Source organism: Panulirus ornatus, chromosome 21, assembly GCF_036320965.1.
Source record: "Panulirus ornatus isolate Po-2019 chromosome 21, ASM3632096v1, whole genome shotgun sequence".
Taxonomy (NCBI): domain Eukaryota; kingdom Metazoa; phylum Arthropoda; class Malacostraca; order Decapoda; family Palinuridae; genus Panulirus; species Panulirus ornatus.
In genome coordinates, this window is record NC_092244.1 from 5,139,348 (window position 1) to 5,157,105 (window position 17,758).

The 17,758-nt window shown below is 40.4% G+C and overlaps 1 protein-coding gene across 4 annotated transcripts in view; it reads left to right on the plus strand.

Annotated features, from left to right (window-relative positions):
* LOC139756293 (SWI/SNF-related matrix-associated actin-dependent regulator of chromatin subfamily A member 5-like) overlaps nt 1-17,758 on the plus strand; it is a 51,710-nt gene that overhangs the window by 17,098 nt on the left and 16,854 nt on the right. The window contains exons 3-8 of one of the 4 annotated variants that reach the window (XM_071675555.1): nt 5,332-5,454; nt 8,878-8,910; nt 9,767-10,006; nt 13,387-13,528; nt 13,982-14,088; nt 16,476-16,656. In XM_071675555.1, coding sequence (XP_071531656.1) covers nt 5,332-5,454; nt 8,878-8,910; nt 9,767-10,006; nt 13,387-13,528; nt 13,982-14,088; nt 16,476-16,656 — 826 coding nt within the window. The remainder of the gene's footprint in view (nt 1-5,331; nt 5,455-8,877; nt 8,911-9,766; nt 10,007-13,386; nt 13,529-13,981; nt 14,089-16,475; nt 16,657-17,758) is intronic. The other 3 variants (XM_071675556.1, XM_071675557.1, XM_071675558.1) reach the window with 3 other exon arrangements.

Sequence of the window (17,758 nt, forward strand, 5' to 3'; positions counted from 1 at the left end):
GGGGGCCAGGTGAGGATATTCCAAAAAAGGCCCAGTCCTCTGTTCTTTACGCTACCTCGCTAACGCGGGAAATGGCGAATAGTTTAAAAGAAGAAAAGAAATATATATATATATATTTTTTTTTTTTTTGCCGCTGTCTCCCATGTTTGCGAGGTAGCGCAAGGGAACAGACGAAAGAAATGGCCCAACCCACCCCCATACACATGTATATACATACGTCCACACACGCAAATATACATACCTACACAGCTTTCCATGGTTTACCCCAGACGCTTCACATGCCTTGATTCAATCCACTGACAGCACGTCAACCCCGGTATACCACATCGCTCCAATTCACTCTATTCCTTGCCCTCCTTTCACCCTCCTGCATGTTCAGGCCCCGATCACGCAAAATCTTTTTCACTCCATCTTTCCACCTCCAATTTGGTCTCCCTCTTCTCCTCGTTCCCTCCACCTCCGACACATATATCCTCTTGGTCAATCTTTCCTCACTCATTCTCTCCATGTGACCAAACCATTTCAAAACACCCTCTTCTGCTCTCTCAACCACACTCTTTTTATTTCCACACATCTCTCTTACCCTTACGTTACTTACTCGATCAAACCACCTCACACCACACATTGTCCTCAAACATCTCATTTCCAGCACATCCATCCTCCTGCGCACAACTCTATCCATAGCCCACGCCTCGCAACCATACAACATTGTTGGAACCACTATTCCTTCAAACATACCCATTTTTGCTTTCCGAGATAATGTTCTCGACTTCCACACATTCTTCAAGGCTCCCAGAATTTTCGCCCCCTCCCCCACCCTATGAATCACTTCCGCTTCCATGGTTCCATCCGCTGCCAGATCCATTCCCAGATATCTAAAACACTTTACTTCCTCCAGTTTTTCTCCATTCAAACTTACCTCCCAATTGACTTGACCCTCAACCCTACTGTACCTAATAACCTTGCTCTTATTCACATTTACTCTTAACTTTCTTCTTTCACACACTTTACCAAACTCAGTCACCAGCTTCTGCAGTTTCTCACATGAATCAGCCACCAGCGCTGTATCATCAGCGAACAACAACTGACTCACTTCCCAAGCTCTCTCATCCCCAACAGACTTCATACTTGCCCCTCTTTCCAAAACTCTTGCATTCACCTCCCTAACAACCCCATCCATAAACAAATTAAACAACCATGGAGACATCACACACCCCTGCCGCAAACCTACATTCACTGAGAACCAATCACTTTCCTCTCTTCCTACACGTACACATGCCTTACATATATATATATATATATATGAATCAGCTGATTCATGTGAGAAACTGCAGAAGCTGGGGACTGAGTTTGGTAAAGTGTGTGAAAGAAGGTGGTTAAGAGTAAATGTGAATAAGAGCAAGGTTATTAGGTACAGTAGGGTTGAGGGTCAAGTCAATTGGGAGGTAAGTTTGAATGGAGAAAAACTGGAGGAAGTAAAGTGTTTTAGATATCTGGGAGTGGATCTGGCAGTGGTTGGAACCATAGAAGCGGAAGTGAATCATAGGGTGGGGGAGGGGGCGAAAATCCTGGGAGCCTTGAAGAATGTGTGGAAGTCGAGAACATTATCTTGGAAAGCAAAAATGGGTATGTTTGAAGGAATAGTGGCTCCAACAATGTTGTATGGTTGCGAGGCGTGGGCTATGGATAGAGTTGTGCGCAGGAGGGTGGATGTGCTGGAAATGAGATGTTTGAGGACGATATGTGGTGTGAGGTGGTTTGATCGAGTAAGTCATGTAAGGGTAAGAGAGATGTTTGGAAATAAAAAGAGCGTGGTTGAGAGAGCAGAAGAGGGTGTTTTGAAATGGTTTGGGCACATGGAGAGAATGAGTGAGGAAAGATTGACCAAGAGGATATATGTGTCGGAGGTGGAGGGAACGAGAAGTGGAAGACCAAATTGGAGGTGGAAAGATGGAGTGAAAAAGATTTTGAGTGATCGGGGCCTGAACATGCAGGAGGGTGAAAGGAGGGCAAGGAATAGAGTGAATTGGAACGATGTGGTATACCAGGGTCGACGTGCTGTCAATGGATTGAATCAGGGCATGTGAAGCTTCTGGGTTAAACCATGGAAAGTTGTGTGGGGCCTGGATGTGGAAAGGGAGCTGTGGTTTCGGGCATTATTAAATGACAGCTAGAGACTGAGTGTGAATGAATGGGGCCTTTGTTGTCTTTTCCTAGCGCTACCTCGCACACATGATGGGGGAGGGGGATGTTATTCCATGTGTGGCGAGGTGGCGATGGGAATGAATAAAGGCAGACAGTGTGAATTGTGTGTATGGGTATATATGTATGTGTCTGTGTGTGTATATATATATGTGTACATTTAGATGTATAGGTATGTATATTTGCGTGTGTGGACGTGTATGTATATACATGTGTATGTGGGTGGCTTGGGCCATTTCTTTCGTCTGTTTCCTTGCGCTACCTCGCAAACGCGGGAGACAGCGACAAAGTAAAATAATAATAATAATATGTATAAAAATTGCTGTGGAATCTATTAAAAAAAGGGATGACTGTTTTTGCTATTGTACAAAGGAAAGGGGATAAATTACAAATGCCTGAATATGCATGAGGATGAGAGGCATGCGAGGAATAGGGTGAATTGGAACGATGTGGTGTACTGGGGTGCGGGGGTGGACATGCTGTCAATGGATTGAATCAGGGCATGTGAAGCGTCTGGGGTAAACCATGGAAAGTTGTGTGGGGCCTGGATGTGGAAAGGGAGCTGTGGTTTCGGGCATTATTGCATGACAGCTAAAGACTGAGTGTGAACGAATGGGGCCTTTGTAGTCTTTTCCTAGCGCTACCTCGCACACATGAGGGGGGAGGGGGATGGTATTCCATGTGTGGCGAGGTGGCGATGGGAATGAATAAAGGCAGACAGTGTGAATTGTGTGCATGGGTATATATGTATGTGTCTGTGTGTGTATATATATATGTGTACATTTAGATGTATAGGTATGTATATTTGCGTGTGTGGACGTGTATGTATATACATGTGTATGGGGGTGGGTTGGGCCATTTTTTTTGTCTGTTTCCTTGTGCTACCTCGCAAACGCGGGAGACAGCGACAAAGCAAAATAAATAAATATACAATATCATTTAGAACCAATCACTTTCCTCTCTTCCCACTCTTACACATGCCTTACATCCTCGATGTGAAAAGGGAGCTGTGGTTTCGGTGAATTATTACATGACAGCTAGAGACTGAGTGTGTGAACAAATGTGGCCTTTGTTGTCTTTTCCTAGCGCTACCTCGCACACATGAGGGGGGAGGGCGTTGTTATTTCATGTGTGGCGAGGTGGCGATGGGAATGAATAAAGGTAGACTATGAATTATGTACATGTGTATATATGTATATGTCTGTGTGTGTATATATATGTATACGTTGAGATGTATAGGTGTGTATATTTGCATGTGTGGACGTGTATGTATATACATATGTATGTGGGTGGATTGGGCCATTCTTTCGTCTGTTTCCTTGCGCTAACGCAGGGGACAGCAGAAAAAAAAAATATATATATAGTATTTGAGGACAGTTTGTGGTATGGGGTTGTTTGATTAAGTAATGAAAGGGTAGGAGAGATGTGTGGAAATAAAAAGAGTGTGGTTGAGAGAGTAGAAGAGGGTGTGTTGAAATAGCTTGGACATATGGAGAGAATGAGTAAGGAAAGTTTGACAAAGAGGATATATGTGTCAGATGTGGTGGGAACAAGGAAAAGTGGGAGACCAGATTGGAGGTGGAAGGATGGAGTGAAAAAGATATTGAGCAGTCGGGGCCTGAACATACAGGAGGGTGAAAGGCGTGCAAGGAATAGAGTGAATTGGAACAATGTGGTATACTGGGGTTGATGTGCTGTTAATGGATTGAACCGGGGCATGTGAAGCGTCTGGGGAAATCATGGAAAGTTTTGTGGGGCCTGGATGTGGAAAGGGAGCTGGGGTTTCGGTGCATTACACATGACAGCTAGAGACTGAGTGTGAACGAATGTGGCCTTTGCTGTCTTTTCTTAGCACTACCTCGCATGCGCGTGGGGGAGCGGGGTGCCATTTCATGTGTGGTGGGGTGGCGACGGGAATGGATGAAGGCTGCATGTATGAAGATGTACCTGTGTGTATATGTGTGTGTGTGTATGTATGTGTATATTGAAATGTATAGGTGTGTATATGTGTGTGTGTAGGTGTTTTATGTACATACATGTGTATGTGGGTGGGTTTCCTTTATTAGTGAGATTGTGCTAGAAACACATGAAGAAAAGCTTTTTGTGCTCATCCATTCTCTAGCTGTGTAATGCACTGAGACCACAGCTCTTTATCCACAACCAGGCCTCACAGACCTTTCCATGGTTTACCTCAGATGCTTCACATTCCCTGGTTCAGTCCATTGACAACACATTGACCCTTGTATGCCACATTGTTCCAAGTCACTCTGTTTCATGCACACCCTTCACCCTTCTGCATTTTTAGGCCCTGATCACTCAAGATCCTTTTCACTCCATCCTTCTGTATGCAATTTGTTCTTCCTGCTCTCTTTTGACACATGTATTCTCTTTGTCAACCTTTCCTCGTGTATTCTCTCCATATGTCCAAACCATTTGAGCACACCCTCTTCAGCCCTCTCAACCACCCTTTTTTTTTTATTAAAGCACACACACACACAAATATCTATAAGTGTTAACATACTCTGCCATGAGGTTGCACCACTAGTAAAATGTTACCTTTAGCAAATCTGTATCATTGTCAGTTGATGAAGGAATACATTAACCTGAAAGACCTTTTTGTTCCGAGCAATCCATCATGTTCTTACTGCTGATTGTAGAGCACTCTTGAAGCTGTAAGAGCTCCTAGAGAATGGATTCTGTTGTTATTAAAGTATAATGATATATTTAAAGATTCACCTTGTTCATGTCAGTGGTACTCATACAAGCTTCAACATTCACATAAATGATGCCAGAGCTTAGCAGTACCAACCTTAGATTTTGGTAAGCTATCCATACACCTAGCATTTTTCTGCAGTTTCTGATACTGTATTGATTTCCTCACTCTAGTCATCATCTAGGCTGAGAGTGCAGTAGACTGTTTAACAACACTCCTAATTTTGTCTGCATTCTCCCTTAATAGCATGTATGCTTGACTCATTCATTTTGTATGCCCTGTCAAATGCTGAGGCTGTTTTGCCATTTTGAAGTCTTCTGAATGTCATATTGTATGCCCTGCCAATGCTGAGGCTGTTTCATCATTTTTTAGTCTTCTCAATGTCTCTAAGTTAGTTTCTAATGTTAACATCTTAGGTTTCTTCATGGGGGTTCTTCACTTGAAGAAGAACCAGAAGGAGGCTTTGGAGAAACCATTATCGGTGGCAAAAAGAAGTCAGGGCTGCGAATATACCAGACATCTTCACACAACAATTCCACGTGGGTACCGGTGTGTTTTACAGTGATGTTTTGTGCACAGGGAAGATGAAATGCACATTGTGCTTTCAAATAAAAAGAAGTAAACATTTTAGTATTTAATTAAATTTTTTACTTTAAGAATTAGATTTAGCTAAAAATATTTCTCATTCGTCATCCATGAATGGAACGATCTGTTGTTTGATAAAGTATTCTTCTGTAGAATGTACTTTGGTGTTTTTTGCTTGGAAACATGTTTCACTTAGCATTTACATGAATTAGAGCCATGTTATTTGTTTGCTAGATAGGTGATATAGAACATACATGCTGACAACTTTCCAAAGGCAAGATGTGCAGCAGTGTTAGGCAAGCACTGCAGTAAAGTACCATCAAAATAACTAAAACTTTAAAGATTCCATTAAGGATATTCAGTTGAGTTTTTCAGTCATTCACCTTCCATGCAGGGTAACCAATTTCAGAAATTAAGTCAAGGCTAGGTTTTGTGACGACTTCAGTTAGGTCACACATTTGCTTCAGGAAACGAATCAGTCAAGTAATTTGATGCAAATGGAAGCCATCTTGGCCCATCAGGTGAGGTGGCTCAAACTAGACATGTTTTATGCCATATTTTTAACACACACACACACACACGCCCACACCCACCCACACACACACACACACACACACACACACACACGCACACACACACACACACACACACACACACACACACACACACACACACACACACAATTTTTTCCTCAAAAGGCATGGATGGTGTGGTGTGTGTGTCAGTACAGTAAGTATGCTTAGTTGTTCTCATGAACTCTCAGGATCTACAGTAATTGCCATGGTGCATGTAGTGAATGTGTTGGTGTTAGATGAATCATCTCTGTTATTTAACCCCTTTAAGTTTGAGGTAACATTTGAGTGCTTGAAGGATCTCCAAGAAAGTGAGCTGTGTTAAAGAATTTTCTGTATCAAAATCATGAGAACTGGATATTATCTAGTAGGCAGTGCTAAGTGCAACATGATGGATATGTTAGTAGCAATGAATTTTCCAAGCCTTTAATGCTGGTGAGGTGGGCTGGGCCATGTTACCATGGCTTTCAATATTGTATGAGAGTCTCACTGGCCATTACATTTCCTTGTGTGCTGTTACTCTAAAGAAAATTTTGTAACTTACAGAAAGTGTGTTGTGGTATGTTTTTGAATAATATCTGCATAAATGCTAGTGACTTCTGGGTAAACATCAAAATACTCTGCAACCACATCTTCACACAAGCTCTGTGTGGGTATTACCAAACACATGCATTTTTGATGACTGCCTGGAGTAATGAGAGATGTTTTCCCTTTATACATTGCTTGTGGGAATGATGAAATGTGTAGTGCTAAGCTGTCTAAGTGTGAATTTTAGCTTGGTATATACAATATTTGGATGATGAAAAACATGCATTTGTTTGAAGATGCAGTTTTTGTAATGTCTTTATAAACGAGTGCTAAGTTTACTCTCAAATGTGTAGGTGGAAGAGATACATCAAGATTTACACTTAGAATATTCTGGAAAGGATGATTCCCAACATATGCTTGAAAATTATATATTACTGGGATGGAAGACTAAGATATAATCACCAAAATCAAAAGATGCATATAAGTACAACTAGAGAAAAGATTGTAAGCATCTAGGTTACTAAATTTTCAAGTACATTACTTGTAGCCGTTGGAAACACTTATTTTTTAAGTGGAAAAATTATGAAGGGCCTGGACTTATGCAGTACTTATAAAGTATACCAACCCAGCTGGAATGTTAAGGCCACTATCTCCAACAGCCTAAGTGAGCAGAGGAGCAACACAGCAGCATGGTGTTGGCCTGCGTTGTGGGGATGGAAGACCTCTGAATCTGTTGTAATGAACTCTCTCCTTCAGTGGGTGTTTAGATATTAAGATGTTCTGGCATTCATGTTGTTGCCACTCTGCTTTTTGTCGCAGAGTTTGTCAGTTTAAGGACATAGATACAATGACCTTCATTGAATTTAATGATGTTTCTTGATGTTGGCTCACAGCTACCTCTGTCTTCAGCCCTCAGATCCATTGTTCCTCTGTAAGTTTCCCGGCATTTTGTTTCAGATGAGAGTCCTTGGTTATTTTATTTTCTGAGTTATGAGTTTCACTTTACACTGAAACATATTACAGGATGCTTGGTTGATACTTACTGTACTTATTAACTCAAGGGCCACACAGTATAATGCTTCACCTGGTCGAGGCTGAAATCGTATTGTCTATCTTGTGTAGATCGATTGTTTAGGCACATTTCTCAGGTTTCTCAGAGGTATTCCATCATTTCTGAATCACTGTCTTGTAGTTTTAGAAAATCAAAAGATAATCACTCTTAAGATGTGTTTTTTTATCATTATTATGTTTTATTTGATAATTACTCTATTGATACTTTTATATTTCATGAAATTATATTTTCCTTCTGGGCTACCCAGATGCCCATTCCCTCGGGAGTTTGCCCCAGTATCCCTTCCCTCATTGGGCCTGGCCTCGTGTGGGCTAGATACTACCTCTAGGGTTTCAACTAGCTGAGTCTACATATACATTTTGGGATTGGAAATAAGGATTTTTAGGCAAATGCAGTAGATAATACAGTTTTGATGTTGAGAAGGAAAAACTTCAGGGGATCAGTTATAATTTTTTTTCATTCTGCAAGCAGGTCATATTGGCAGTTCAGTACAGTACATCAAATGTTGAAAATTTCCGAGATCCAGCAACTGCTCGGCCCCAAGGTTACCAGATTTGTGAAGTGAGAATGTTGCTGTCATGCTGTTTATTTAGATAGACTTCTATGATTTTAAGCATGAAGTAGTTGTAAATAAGGCCTGAAGATGCAAGTATAAACAGGTACTTGAGTGCCATCACAAATGTAAAAGCAACTAAGTTATTCATAAGTTAATGTTAGTAAGTCATATAATCATACTGTTTATCACATACATGTATACTTAGATTGAATTTCTCAAGGGTTGACGTTTCTAGTCCCAATGATGAATCATCATATAAATTAGAGAGGAAATTTTACATGGTCCAGAAAAAAGGAGGAGTAGAACAAATAATGTTTGCTTTCAGGAAAATCAGATGCTTAGAGCTTCATTTTGAAGAGAAAGAGGTATGGTGAGTGTGTAGGAGAGGGACAGAGAACAGCTTAAGTGTAGCTATATCATTTGTATTGAATAATAGGATGAAATAGGTTAATCCTCGTACTTTTTTCCAAAGTATTGGAGTGGGAAATGTTTGTGGTTCTTTTCATCACAAAATCATGTAATAACTTTTTCACTATATGTTTAATATCTGCACTATGAAGAGAAGGCATCCTGATGCTGTGAATGTACTTTCTTCTTATTGACTACAATAAGGAAGTATTATTATTTTTTTTTACTCTTCTCTTTCTAGCCGCGTGAAGAAGTTATCAGCTGCAGCTGCCGAGTAAGTCAACTTACCTTTTCTCTCTGCAGGCAGGTAGAAAGGAATTGTTAACCATAGTCAACTTTTATTGATGTTTCCTTCTTCTTTGATTGATTGAAGGTCTTTGTCCAGGAGCATGTTTATACCTGGTGGTGGAAATCTCTCTTGGTATGGTTGTAGAACGTAGACACTGAAAGACCCAGGAAGACGAGGATACTAGCATCATCCAACGCAGGATCATTGATGTTGGTAAAACTTCAAGTATTCACCTTGTATCAGTATTGTGGTAATTATCGTTAATTTAAACGTGGATGTTAACGTTATGCCAACACCTATTAATGACCTGCAACGGGAGCTAGACTTCTCAGTTTTCATAATATTGTATGACTAGAGTGGTGGGAGAAATGTTCTGTATGGTAGATTAAAGTTGGTATAGACTGTCTTCTGTTGCATTTTTGTATGGTACAGATGTCTCCTTGGTTATAGCATGTTGTACAACTCCCGGACTTTGGGCAAAGTTTGTCAGGGTAACATAATTTACGAAATACTTTCCTAAGGTGACGTTATTGCTTATATTCTTTTGGTTTCTTCTGCAGAATTCTACTTATTATCATTGACCTATGAATCCCAACTTTCAACTTATTTGATATAGAGAAGAAGACTTGGAACTGCTTAATTGCAGATGTGATGCAGCATTGATGGGCCATCTTGGACGGCTTTATTTATTATTTTTAGACCTTTCTTATATAGGAATTCTTTTAGTACTGTTCATCTTAGTTATCCTGTGCCATAAAGACTTTCAGTTGATCACACATCCAACAGCAATCCTTTCAAATTTTCCTTTATAAACTGAAGTTGTCTCATTGTTTTTTCTTAGCCATCGCCACCGCATGACAGAGCAGGAGGAAGATGAGGAACTGCTTGCTGAATCCAATAAATCATCCAAGGTTATAACCCGTTTTGAAGAGAGCCCCAGCTACATTGTAAATGGTGAGATGCGGGACTACCAGATCCGAGGACTCAACTGGATGATTGATTTGTATGAAAATGGAATCAATGGTATTCTTGCTGACGAAATGGGTCTTGGAAAAACACTGCAAACTATTGCCCTTCTAGGGTAAGGACACTTGGTTATTTTTTTTTTTTTTTTACTGTATTTCTTGTTCTAAAATGATTCCTTTAAGACTGAAAAAACAAGAATAATTCCCAGATTTTTCCTCATTACATTTAGCCTATTTCTTGTAACCATAACATAATATTTTATATTGAACACAGTACTTTATTTACTCATTTTCTTTTCATACCTAATTGCATAGGCCTCATTAACACATATAGTTTCTAGCTGTCATGTGTAATATATCAAGACTGGGGCCTAACATCCAGTACAAAACCCAGCAGACTACTACCGAAATTACTTGACTGCTTCATGTGCTCTGGTTTAGCCCATGAAGTGCACATCTCCCCCAAACCACAACCATATACCATGTTGCTTAAGTTCTGTCTATGCAACACATGCCTATCTCTTCCTTTTGAATGCTTAGGCTCTGAAGCTCCAAAATCTTCATCTTTACATCTCTTCTTTCTCCCCTGTCTGTGCTCCTACCACTTGAGATTCATGTACCTTCAAAGATACTGATATTTCCTCATGCAGACACTTGTTTCTCCTACCAAATAGTCCATATTGTGCCCAGGACCTTAACCCTTCTTTCCACTTTGTGACACACTTCAGCCCCCATAGTTACATCTGGTGGTATGTTCACTCCCAAGTACCTGAAACTCTGCACTTCTTCCAGGTTGTCTCCATCTAAACTCATGTTCAAATCTGTGTTGTCCCCTCTACTGCATGCTAGCACAGTACCTTGCTTTTGTTTGCATTAACTCTCAACTTTCTTCTTTTACATATAATCCCAAGCTCTAGTTGCCTGCCTTTAGAGTTTTTCACTAGTGTCCTCCTTCAAATCTTTGTCGTTTTAAAACTACTTGACCTCCTATGCTTTCTCCTGCCGCTGCATGTTGCTGAACTTACCCATAATCCAAAAACTTTGCGTACATCACCTGTGTCTCCCTCACCACCCCATCTATTAACAGATGTGCCAGTATTGTGACACCACAAATAGGTACAGACTTACTTTTACCGTGAACCACTTGCCCTCATCCTTTTTGTCACAGAAATGCCTTAATTTCTAAGTAGACGATATCCATCTACCCATTATATCAGAAGCACCTTCCATTAGTCATCTCTTGTCATCCTACCACACAGTGTCTCCTCATTCTCAAATGTTACATACAGGTCACTCTCTTCAAGTTTTACTGAGGCATGTTCTTCAGAGTAAACATTTGGTGCACACACATTGTCTTTTTCTCTTGAAGCCACAGTATTCCTTCTCAGTTGACTGCTCTTTGCATGATGCATCCTCCCAATTACATCTATCCCAATCACTGTGTCCCTTGTTAACAATGAGGAACTTACCTAAAAATCGCAGCTTAACAGAAATATTGGGTAGTGGATCATATTTTATCATAGGCTATAGTATGATAAAAGAAAATTACATTCATTGGGAAGATTTCTCAACCTAATTTTCAACAAAAATTTTAATAAGGTATTAAGAATGTAGAGTACATTTCAGTGACATTATTAATTTAGTTTTTTTTTTTTTTTCTGTCTCCCGCGTTTGCGAGCTAGCGCAAGGTAACAGACGAAAGAAATGGCCCAACCCACCCCCATACACATGTATATACATACACGTCCACACACACAAATATACATACCTACACAGCTTTCCATGGTTTACCCCAGACGCTTCACATGCCCTGATTCAATCCACTGACAGCATGTCAACCCCGGTATACCACATCGATCCAATTCACTCTATTCCTTGCCCTCCTTTCACCCTCCTGCATGTTCAGGCCCCGATCACACAAAATCTTTTTCACTCCATCTTTCCACCTCCAATTTGGTCTCCCACTTCTCCTCGTTCCCTCAACCTCCGACACATATATCCTCTTGGTCAATCTTTCCTCACTTATTCTCTCCATGTGCCCAAACCATTTCAAAACACCCTCTTCTGCTCTCTCAACCACGCTCTTTTTATTTCCACACATCTCTCCTACCCTTACGTTACTTACTCAACCAAACCACCTCACACCACACATTGTCCTCAAATATCTCATTTCCAGTACATCCACCCTCCTGCGCACAACTCTATCCATAGCCCACGCCTCGCAACCATACAAAATTGTTGGAACCACTATTCCTTCAAACATACCCATTTTTGCTTTCCGAGATAATGTTCTCGACTTCCACACATTCTTCAAGGCTCACAGGATTTTCGCCCCCTCCCCCACCCTATGATCCACTTCCGTTTCCATGGTTCCATCCGCTGCCAGATCCACTCCCAGATATCTAAAACACTTTACTTCCTCCAGTTTTTCTCCATTCAAACTTACCTCCCAATTGACTTGACCCTCAACCCTACTGTACCTAATAACCTTGCTCTTATTCACATTTACTCTTAACTCTCTTCTTTCACACGCTTTACCAAACTCAGTCACCAGCTTCTGCAGTTTCTCACATGAATCAGCCACCAGCGCTGTATCATCAGCGAAAAACAACTGACTCACTTCCCAAGCTCTCTCATCCACAACAGACTTCATACTTGACCCTCTTTCCAAAACTTTTGCATTCACCTCCCTAACAACCCCATCCATAAACAAATTAAAGAACCATGGAGACATCACACACCCCTGCCGCAAACCTACATTCACTGAGAACCAATCGTTTTCCTCTCTTCCTACACGTACACATGCCTTACATCCTCGATAAAAACTTTTCACTGCTTCTAACAACTTGCCTCCCACACCATATATTCTTAATACCTTCCACAGAGCATCTCTATCAACTCTATCATATGCCTTCTCCAGATCCATAAATGCTACATACAAATCCATTTAAGTACTTAAACAAAAAATAAAACAGTATGTAATCCCTCCACTTCTAGCAAATACACCCTCTTTGCAATTCCCACTCATCCTTGCTATATGTCCAAACCATTTCAGCACCCCCTATTCAGCTCTCTCATACATACTCCTCTTCCTACCACACCTCTCTCTTACCTTGTCATTTCCTATTCGATCAACCCTCCTCACTTTGTCCTCAAACATTTCATTTCCAACACATCTTTCCTATTCCGTATTTTCTTATCTAGTACCCATATCTTGCATCCATACAGCACTGGTGGGACTGCTATACCATCAACAAACTAATTTTTGCTCAGTAAGTAACCTCTTATTCCATGCACTCCTCAGCTAGACCTTACCCCCGTACCCACTTTAGTGAATGTTAGCTACACCAACACCAGAGTTTTCCATCTGTCTACTGTACTTTTGTATGGTGTAGCAGTTTCTTTAACACCACAGCTTTGCACATTTGCATACATATCTTTATACCCTTATCACATACATATGCTCATTCTGGTTGATATTTTCTTTTCACTACAGGTACATGAAGCATTTCCGCAACATACCAGGGCCTCACATGGTTATTGTTCCCAAATCAACACTCCGTAATTGGGAAAACGAGTTTAAGAGGTGGTGCCCCTCCCTGCGTGCTGTATGCCTTATTGGTGATCAAGAAACTAGGGTTAGTTGCTCCTCTTGCATAGAGTGTGTAGTTAAAACTTTGTTTTTCATTTTGTAGCAGAGCAGGGCCATAGGCAGTCTTTTTGAAACACAGTACTGTACCATGGTCATGCAAAATCTTTTTGAAACACAGTACTGCACCATTATCACTGTATATCTTAGCAGTCATTTACATGTACTCTATTTACTGAATTATCACTGTATATCTTAGCCGTCATTTACATGTACTCTATTTACTGAACATATTTTCCAGTTTTTCATTCACTTTTGTTTTACGTTGTTGAGTTGTTGAGTATATGGTACCATTATTTCTTTGCCTTGTGCAGTGAATGCTAGTTTTCAATCAATTGTATGTTTATATTTCAAGGTTATATGTTTGGCTCTTCCCTTTATTATGTGCATAATCTCTCCATTTGTTCTTACAGCTTATAATGATGCTTATGTTTATTTGCAGTCTACATTCATCAGGGAGGTAATGATGCCAGGGGAGTGGGATGTGTGCATTACTTCTTATGAAATGTGCATCAGAGAGAAGTCTGTTTTTAAAAAATTCAATTGGAGGTATGTTTACCTAAAAAAATCATTTTATTGAAAGGTGTGTTGGGATACTGAATCAAGACTTGTTAGATGATTGATATGTTAACTTGAAGTTTTGCTGGACTTTTATGCTTAGTGCTAATTTTAAGTTATTTCTGTTATGACTAGGTGTTCTGTTTATAGACTACTGTTAGCATTAGCTTCATATGCAAGACAAGAGATATATATTCATATGCTCACTATCATCTAGGCAAGCCCAGTTAGTGTTTTCATCTTTGTTTCAGCAAGCACCTTCGTATTTTCACTTTTAATTAATGATAGTGTAACCAGCATATGTGAAATTGCCCCATTGTGAAGTATACCAACCAGGACCTTTTATTAAGACAGAGCATAGCAACCATACTCCATTTAGGCTATCCCAGTGCTGCCTTGTGGAAATATCTTGGAAATCACCTATCTTCTTTAGATCTGTCATTTCTGCATTTGAAAACTTCCGAATACAGTTTGGAACATTATTATTATGTGTTTCTCTGATTCATTCGAATGTATATATGACAGCCGATGTGAACAGTGCAAGATTTATGTGAGGTGAACTGACTCGGATTTGAAAATTTGTTAAACTGGACTAAAACTTTATCTGCTCATGTATGAGAGGATGTAAGGCATGTGTACGTGTAGGAAGAGAGGAAAGTGATTGGTTCTCAGTGAATGTAGGTTTGCGGCAGGGGTGTGTGATGTCTCCATGGTTCTTTAATTTGTTTATGGATGGGGTTGTAAGGGAGGTAAATGCAAGAGTCCTGGAAAGAGGGGCAAGTATGAAGTCTGTTGGGGATGAGAGAGCTTGGGAAGTGAGTCAGTTGTTGTTCGCTGATGATACAGCGCTGGTGGCTGATTCATGTGAGAAACTGCAGAAGCTGGTGACTGAGTTTGGTAAAGTGTGTGGAAGAAGAAAGTTGAGAGTAAATGTGAATAAGAGCAAGGTTATTAGGTACAGTAGGGGTGAGGGTCAAGTCAATTGGGAGGTGAGTTTGAATGGAGAAAAACTGGAGGAAGTGAAGTGTTTTAGATATCTGGGAGTGGATCTGTCAGCGGATGGAACCATGGAAGCGGAAGTGGATCATAGGGTGGGGGAGGGGGCGAAAATTTTGGGAGCCTTGAAAAATGTGTGGAAGTCGAGAACATTATCTCGGAAAGCAAAAATGGGTATGTTTGAGGGAATAGTGGTTCCAACAATGTTGTATGGTTGCGAGGCGTGGGCTATGGATAGAGATGTGCGCAGGAGGATGGATGTGCTGGAAATGAGATGTTTGAGGACAATGTGTGGTGTGAGGTGGTTTGATCGAGTAAGTAACGTAAGGGTAAGAGAGATGTGTGGAAATAAAAAGAGCGTGGTTGAGAGAGCAGAAGAGGGTGTTTTGAAATGGTTTGGGCACATGGAGAGAATGAGTGAGGAGAGATTGACCAAGAGGATATATGTGTCGGAGGTGGAGGGAACGAGGAGAAGAGGGAGACCAAATTGGAGGTGGAAAGATGGAGTGAAAAAGATTTTGTGTGATCGGGGCCTGAACATGCAGGAGGGTAAAAGGAGGGCAAGAAATAGAGTGAATTGGAGTCATGTGGTATACAGGGGTTGACGTGCTGTCAGTGGATTGAAGCAAGGCATGTGAAGCGTCTGGGGTAAACCATGGAAAGCTGTGTAGGTGTGTATATTTGCGTGTGTGGACGTGTGTATGTGCGTGTGTATGGGGGGGGGTTGGGCCATTTCTTTCGTCTGTTTCCTTGCGCTACCTCGCAAACGCGGGAGACAGCGACAAAGTATAAAAAAAAAAAAAAAAAAAACTTTATCTGCTCATGTATGAGAGAAAGTATTGTTAAGAACTAATTGGTGGCACTGATGTATGATTTAGATATTAGTTAAGTGAAAATGGAGAATTATGAATTGGGTTAGGCAAAGATGAAGTGGAAGAGGTCAGGAGAGTGATATATCTAAATATTAGAAAAGCAAAGATGGAGTGGAGTGATGAGTAAGATGGCAAGCATAGAGTTGAAACATTTTTAACTGCAGGTAAAAATTGTATGTGATCCCAGAGAAATGGTTGCTTGGCATTTGTTTATATAGTTCAGCAATTTTTTCATGCTTTGATGGAAGAGGAAATAAATGTGATTGTAAAGAATGTAAGGGAGCAGATTTAGTTAGATTCATCATTTATGATAGAAATTTGATGATAAATATGTGAGAGATAAGGAAGATATAGGAAGGGAATTTAGTAATTGGCAAGAAGCCCATGTATCCTATCTCATACATATTGTGAGAAAGATTTAGAAAAAATGAGAAAATGTACTCTGCATACGGATGGTAATTTTGAATTTGCTAGCAAGAGCAGTGCTTTAAGATGTTTGCTTTGTTTCAGATATATGGTTATTGATGAAGCCCATCGCATCAAAAATGAGAAGAGCAAGCTTTCAGAAATTGTGCGTGAATTCCGGACCACCAATCGTCTCCTTTTAACTGGAACTCCACTGCAAAACAACCTTCACGAGCTGTGGTCTCTGCTTAACTTTTTGCTTCCTGAAGTCTTTAGTTCCTCTGAGGTGATTCTTATATTTAGTTTTATTATTATTATTGTTATTATTATTGTTGTTATAATTATTATTTATTATTATTATTATTATATATTCCCATAGTGCATAGTGCCATTGTACAAAGGCAAAGGGGATAAAGGTGAGTGTTCAAATTACAAAGGTATAAATTTGTTGAGTATTCCTGGGAAATTATATGGGAGGCTATTGATTGAGAGGGTGAAGGCATGTACAGAGCATCAGATTGGGGAAAAGTAGTGTGGTTTCAGAAGTGGCAGAGAATGTGTGGATCAGGTGTTTGCTTTGAAGAATGTATGAGAGAAATGCTTAGAAAAACAAATGGATTTGTATGTAGCATTTATGGATCTGGAGAAGGCATATGATAAGAGTTGATAGAGATGTTCTGTGGAAGGTATAAAGAATATATGGTGTGGGAGGCAAGTTGCTAGAAGCAATGAAAAGTTTTTATTGAGGATGTAAGGCATGTGTACGTGTAGGAAGAGAGGAAAGTGATTGGTTCTCGGTGAATGTCGTTTTGCGGCAGGGGTGCATGATGTCTCTATGGTTGTTTAATTCATTTATGGATGGGGATGTTAGGGAGGTGAATGCAAGAGTTTTGGAGAGATGGGCAAATATGCAGTCTGTTGTGGATAAGAGGGGCTTGGGAAGTGAGTCAGTTGTTGTTCACTGATGATACAGCACTGGTGGCTGATTCAGGTGAGAGATTGCAGAAATTGGTGACAGAGTTTGGTAAAGTGTATGAAAGAAGAAAGCTGAGAGTAAATGTGAATAAGAGCAAGGTTATTCGGTAAAGTAGGGCTGAGGGACAAGTTAACTGGGAGGTAAGTTTGAATGGAGAAAAACTGGAGAAAGTGAAGTGTTTTAGGTATCTGGAAGTAGATTTTGCAGCTGATGGAACCATGGAAACGGAAGTGAGTCACAGAGTGGGGGAGGGGTCGAAAGTTCTGGGAGCATTGAAAAATGTGTGGAAGGCAAGAATGTTATCTCAGAAAGCAAAAATGGGTATGTTTGAAGGAATAGTGGTTCCCATAATGTTATATGGTTGCGAAGCATGGGCTATAGACAGGGTTGTATGGAGGAGGGTTGAACTGTT